Genomic DNA, 6,641 nt, shown 5'->3' with positions numbered 1-6,641 from the left:
GAGTGTATGGAGGGATGGACACTGGGAAGAGCTAACTATCGGGAAGAAGTGGGAGGGGAGCTGTTGCATTGTGGTAAACTGTGGTCTATGACATGAGACAAAGTATATGTGAACTATTGTATGGAAAGTGAATTTGCTCTGTAAATCTTCACCCAAATCACAATGTAAATAAATAAATAATGTATATTGTGGTGGTTGTTGGTATGTGCCATCGAGTCAGACCTGACTCATAGAGACCCCTCCTTGGGTTTCTAAGGCAGTATCACTACGGAAGTAGATTGCCCAACCTTCCTTCCAAGGAGTAGCTGGTGGGTTTGAACCGCCAGCCTTCTGGTTTGCAGTCAGATGCCTTAGGCTCTACGCTACCAGAGGTCCTTTGTATATAGAGTTCATTTATTTAATATTTTCTTATATCCCTTTTTTTTTTTTTTTTTCCTTCTTCTGCAACTTCCCTGAATTTTTAAAACTTGTCTACTGAAGGTTCCTTTTTGCCTTGGTTAGAACTGTCTCCCATCTGCTACATGTCACCGTATTTGGGCTCCTAAGAGATAAGATAACAGAAAAGGACTGCACTGAAATGTCTGTTCTTTATTTCTGATACGAATTTTGCCCTGAATCTTGCTGACTTTTCCATCTCAACACACTTTGCTGGACAACACAAATTTCATTAAGGTTAGGTGAGACATAACTCTAAGCAGTCACCTTTGTTTGTCCTCCCCAAATCTACCATTGCCAAAGACTTTACCAACTAGAAGTCCCAAAATTTTGCATAGAAGAGAATAAAGACAAACCAGTAGAAAGAAGAGTTTAATAAACCCTTCACTCAAGGGAAGGAATGAAGTAGGGCTAATATACCTGTCCTTGATATCTAAAGCCATCCCTGATGAAGTTGGAGGGTATTAAGCCAACATGATCCCAGTAAACCATATGTGGGATGTATATTATCTGACTTCTTATGGTCAGGACTTAATTGATAAGTTTAAAAGAGAGCTGAGAAATCATTTTGAGGCCTGGCTGAAGTGGAGATTTTCTCAAAAACTTAAACACCAATGGGACCCTTGTTCCGAAAGAGGCCCCAAAGCTTATCTGACCCACTCTCTGAACATGCTATATCTTATTTGAAAGGTAGGGTTCTTTCCTGCCTTAATCCTTTCATGATCAAATTATTTTCTGCTTTGAGTTTGGTTTTTTTTTTGTTTTATTGATACCATGTGTTCTCAGTAATGGTAGGCAAACTGAACTCAAGGGAAAGAAAATGTTTTGAGGTAATATGAATATGGATTTTGATCCATATTACCACCGAAAGAAAAATTCCTCTCCTTAATGTCAGATCAATCTTGGATGAAAGCAAAGAATATCAAAAAGATGTTTACCTGTGATTTATTGACAATTGTGGTAGTTATGTTTGTGTGTCAACTTGGCTGGGCCTGGTTGAGTTGGCTGGGCAGCTGGTGGTAGTTATTCCCAATGATGAGAATGGCAATCAGCTCCATGGTGGGGTCTACCACAAGTAGCTGAGTAGCTGCCTTTGGGATGTGGTCTGCTTCCTGTATATAAGGAGAAGCTTTGAGAATGGTCTCTAGCCTATGGCATGCTTGGACCCTGCATGTAGCCGTGTCGTTGCTCAGCAGCCTGCCATGCTCTGCCGACCTTGGGACTTAAATGGACTTAAGTTAATGGCCTGCCGTGTGGTTTTGTAACATCGGAACTGTGCCTTTTTACTTGTCAACCTTGGGGCTTCTCAGCCTCAGCAGCCAGCAGCTGTCTGAGTGAAGAAATGCTTCTAGCTCCAGTGGTTCAGGAGCAGGAGGCGGAGCTGGACCCCAAGGTTGAGGGGCTTTCACCCACCCCCCAGAGCCTGGCACTGTGAACTCGGACATAAAGCCTCCAAATTGTAAGAATCAACTCCTGTTTGTTAAGGCCATCCCATTTGTGGTATATTTCTTGTCAGAGCAGCACTAGGTAACCAGAACAACTATATTAAAGGCATTTGGCCATGTGTATCATAACAAATTATAGATAACATTGTGAAGAATTGGAATCCCAGAACACTTAATTGTGCTCATGATGAACTTGTACATAGACCAAGAGCCAGTCATTCAAGCAGAACAAGGAGATACTGAATAGTTTCAAATCAGGAAAGGTGTGTGTCAAGGTGGTATCCTTTCACCATAGTTACTCAATCTGTATGCTAAGCAAATAATCTGAAAAACTGGAGTATATGAAGAATGCAGCATCAGGACTGGAGAAAGACTCATTAACAACCTGTGATATGCAAATGACACAACCACATTTGCTGAAAATGAAGAAGACTTGAAGCATTTACTGATGAAGATCAAAGACTATATAGCCTTTAGTATGGATTACACCTCAACATAAAGAAAACAAAAGTCCTCACAACTGGACCAATAAGCAATATCATGATAAATGGGAAAATGAAGTTGTCAAGGATTTCATTTTACTTGGTTGGATCCACAGTCAACACCCATGAAAGCAGCAGTCAAGAAATCAGACAATGCATTGCACTGGACAAAGATGTCACTTTGAAGACTAGGGTGCACCTAACCCAAGCCATGATATTTTCAATCAACTCTTATGCATCTGAAAGATGGACAATGAATAGGAAGACCGATGAAGAGTTGATGCCTTTGAATTGTGGTGTTGGTGAAGAATACTGAAAATACCATGGCCTGCTAGAAGAACAAACAACTCTGTCTCGGAAGAAGTGCAGCCAAATGCTCTTTAGAAGTGAGAATAGCCAGACTTTGTCTCACATGCTTTGGTCATGTTGTCCAAAGGGACCAGTCCCTGGAGAAGGATATCATGCTTGGTAAAGTAGAGGGTCAGCGAGAAAGAGGAAGACCCTCGATGAGACTGGTTGACATAGTGGCTACAGCAATCACTCAAGCGTCGCAGAGGCTGTGAGGATGGCACAGGACCAGAACTTTCTCATTCTATTGTACATAGCGTCGCTGAGTTAGAATTGACTTGATGGCACCTAACAACAGCAACAACATTGATTTTGATACAATTATGTGGGCACTTATGTCCCAAGTAGACCCCGGTGGTATGATTGGTGGGGTGAAGCCTGTTTCTTCAGATTCACAGTTATACAAGTCTCTGACAGGTGGTGTCATATATTACAACTAGAACAGCAGCTTCCAAAAGAACCTTAAAGACTGAAAATGTTGGTGGATGATATATGTCGTATGGGTCATGAAAGGGTTAAAACCTTAAAATGAGGGGATTCTGTAGCCTTCTGTAGTATATGGCCCCAGTGTTTATGGAGTCTTATGATTGAAAGATGTTTCCTTCATCATCAAATTAAATCCCTCCCATGCTGATTGAAGCTTGTGTTATCTCATTGGGTCCTGGACAGCAGAAGGCATTGAATGAAGAGAACATGTTAATCAGTGCCTCCCCTTCAGTTTTCATTTCCCAGACTCTTTCTTCTTCCTTCCATGGTCACTCATTGAGTTCCCCTTGTTGCTCTGTACTTTTAAAGATAAATGGTCTAGTTGAAGACAAACCCCTGGTTGAATGTAAACACAAGAAGGCCCTCTGGTTTTCACATTTTAATCCTCTACTTTTATATCCTACTTTTTTTATATTCTTGCTTTTTTTTTTTTTTTTCATCTGCTATACTTTTTCTGATTCATGACTTTAAGCACAAAATCTAGAAGTTCTTGAATTGAAAACCTCTCCTTAGAGGTTCCTTTAATTTTCTAGGCTAGTTTAGTAGGGGAGGGGTGATGAAAAACCAGAAATGAGTTTTCAGAGCCAGTAAGAAGAGACTTTGAAAATTGAATGCCTTAGCAGAATAATTAACACATCAAGGCTGAAAGATAGTGAAGTCATAGTGAAATCAGGACTTCTCATCTGTTTTTTATAGATAGGAAAAATTGATAGCATTTTGAGGAGCAACTCAGTAACACCTAGGAAAGTTGTACATGCACAGATCTGAAAAAAATTAATTATCCTTGAGTAGGAAATCAGATAAGTGAGAAACTATTCAGAAAATGGAATACTATACAACTATTAAAATGAACCATCTAAAATTATACTAATCTCACAAACAATGTTAAGTCTCGAAAGTAAGTTATAAAAAGATACAGTATAATTCCTTAAATGCAATAAGATACTCTATGTTAGTTATGGAATCATACATAGTACAACATACTAGAATGATACTGCTTGAACAGTTTCTCTTAGAAAGATCAGCACAAGGCCGGTCCCCATGAAGCGGAGGTTAAAGGTGTCCCAAATGTCCAAACTATTGTGCCACTCCATCATTTCAGACATTAACTCCTCCTCCTCCTCTCAGTAATCTCCATGCCCCCACCTCCCATCTTAGGGTTCTATATTTCACTGTAACATCTCACAGAATTCACAGACACCCAAGGGATCATCTCAAATGGTGGTAGAGGCTGGCAAGTCCCACGTTTGTAAGTAGGTCTTGAGGATCCTCCCAATTCTCGGAGTTTGACGAACCTCAATCAGCAGATCAGATGATGACTGCTGTCCCAGATCCAGGGGTGAGATGACGGTGAGCCAAAACGCAGAACTGGAGCAAGAGGGAGAGCAAATGTTTCCAGAAGATTCCTGTATTACCCTCAGGGAAGCTAACGGTGGTGATCTGAGTTATACCCTCCAGCAAGCTGGGGACTCAAGATACATCCCACCTGTGCTGCTCCAACAGAAATACCCCAAGTGGATGACTTTAACAATCAGGAGTTTAAAAGCAGTTACTCAGTTGCTCATGGCAAATTACACCACAGAGCCAATAGCCAGTCATTATAGGGAATAACTACTATCAGCTGCCCAGCCAAGGTGACACACAACCTTAACTACCACACCACCCTAAACAGGCATGGATAATACGTCACAAAATAGAAGAGAGTGGCTACAAGGGCTACATCTCGCAATTCACCATAGATATATACTCTTCAGGATTGTGGTTACTTCTGGGGATGAAAAGGGAAGCAAAGTTGGTAAAATGATAGCCTCTGTTAAAGCTAGGTGTTAGGTACTTAAGTGTCTGTTTTATTACTTTCTCTGCTCTTCTGTGTTTTTGAAATGAGTCATTTTCTTTATCATAGAAGTTCAGATTCAACAGTAAACACTCATTCTATAAAGCCCTTTGAACTGCAGAGTTCCCTGGTGCCCAGTGAAATAAGTAAAGAGAAGGGAAATCTCTAATCTGGATAACTTATCTTCTTCTCTTCCTCTTCTTAGGAATGTTCCTGGCTGATATGATTGAGAAATACTTTGTTTCCCCAACCCTATTTCGAGTCATCCGACTGGCCCGTATTGGGCGCATCTTGCGTCTGATCAAAGGTGCCAAAGGGATTCGTACCCTGCTTTTTGCCTTAATGATGTCTTTACCTGCCCTGTTCAACATCGGCCTTCTGCTCTTCCTGGTCATGTTCATCTTCTCCATCTTTGGGATGTCCAATTTTGCATATGTGAAACACGAGGCTGGCATTGACGACATGTTCAACTTTGAGACATTTGGCAACAGCATGATCTGCCTGTTTCAGATCACCACCTCGGCTGGCTGGGATGGCCTGCTGCTGCCTATCCTAAACCGCCCCCCTGACTGCAGTCTGGATAAGGAGCACCCAGGGAGTGGTTTTAAGGGAGACTGCGGGAACCCCTCGGTGGGCATCTTCTTCTTTGTAAGCTACATCATCATCTCCTTCCTGATTGTTGTGAACATGTACATTGCCATCATCTTGGAGAACTTCAGTGTAGCCACAGAGGAGAGCGCAGACCCTCTGAGTGAGGACGACTTTGAGACCTTTTATGAAATCTGGGAAAAGTTTGACCCTGACGCCACCCAATTCATTGAATATTGTAAGCTGGCAGACTTCGCAGATGCCTTGGAGCACCCTCTCCGCGTGCCCAAGCCCAACACCATCGAGCTCATTGCCATGGATCTGCCAATGGTGAGTGGGGATCGCATCCACTGCTTGGACATCCTTTTTGCCTTCACCAAGCGGGTCCTAGGAGATAGCGGGGAGTTGGACATCCTACGGCAGCAGATGGAGGAGAGGTTCGTGGCATCCAATCCTTCCAAAGTGTCTTATGAGCCAATCACGACCACACTGCGGCGCAAGCAGGAGGAAGTGTCTGCGGTGGTCCTACAGCGCGCCTACCGGGGACATTTAGCCAGGCGGGGCTTCATTTGCAAAAAGACCACTTCCAATAAGCTGGAGAATGGAGGCACACACCGGGAGAAAAAAGAGAGCACCCCGTCTACAGCCTCCCTCCCATCCTATGACAGTGTAACTAAACCTGAAAAGGAGAAACAGCAGCGGGTGGAGGAAGGAAGAAGGGAAAGAGCCAAAAGACAAAAAGAGGTCAGAGAATCCAAGTGTTAGAGGAAAGCAAAAATTAAATATTGTACAGATTTAAAACTTGGAAGTGAAAGATTGTTTACAAACTTCCTGAATATTATCAATGCAGAACAGCTGTGGAGACACTTTAACCTGAAGATCTATACCAAACGTAGTCTGCTTACCATGTAACACGGTTGCATCTTGAGCAGTGACCTGCCAAGGGCAAAGGACCCTGCTCCCTGGACTCACAGATTTTTCTAATGCTTGGGCAGGTGGTTACTGCATGTTCCACATCAGTCA

At 42.5% G+C, this 6,641-nt stretch overlaps 1 protein-coding gene across 1 annotated transcript in view; it reads left to right on the top strand.

Moving 5' to 3' along the window:
• Nucleotides 1–6,383, top strand: part of SCN8A (sodium voltage-gated channel alpha subunit 8) — a 138,775-nt gene extending 132,392 nt beyond the window's left edge. The window contains exon 26 of the mRNA XM_042782139.1: nt 5,236–6,383. Within this exon, the coding sequence (XP_042638073.1) occupies nt 5,236–6,383 (1,148 nt within the window). The remainder of the gene's footprint in view (nt 1–5,235) is intronic.
• The last annotated feature ends 258 nt before the right edge of the window (nt 6,384–6,641 follow it).

This window comes from Orycteropus afer, unplaced genomic scaffold (assembly GCF_000298275.1).
Source record: "Orycteropus afer afer isolate SDZICR_OR568_19922 unplaced genomic scaffold, OryAfe1.0 scaffold00247, whole genome shotgun sequence".
Classification (NCBI taxonomy): Eukaryota; Metazoa; Chordata; class Mammalia; order Tubulidentata; family Orycteropodidae; genus Orycteropus; species Orycteropus afer.
The sequence above is the reverse complement of the archived record's forward strand: the minus strand, read 5'-3'. Positions and strand labels throughout refer to the sequence as shown.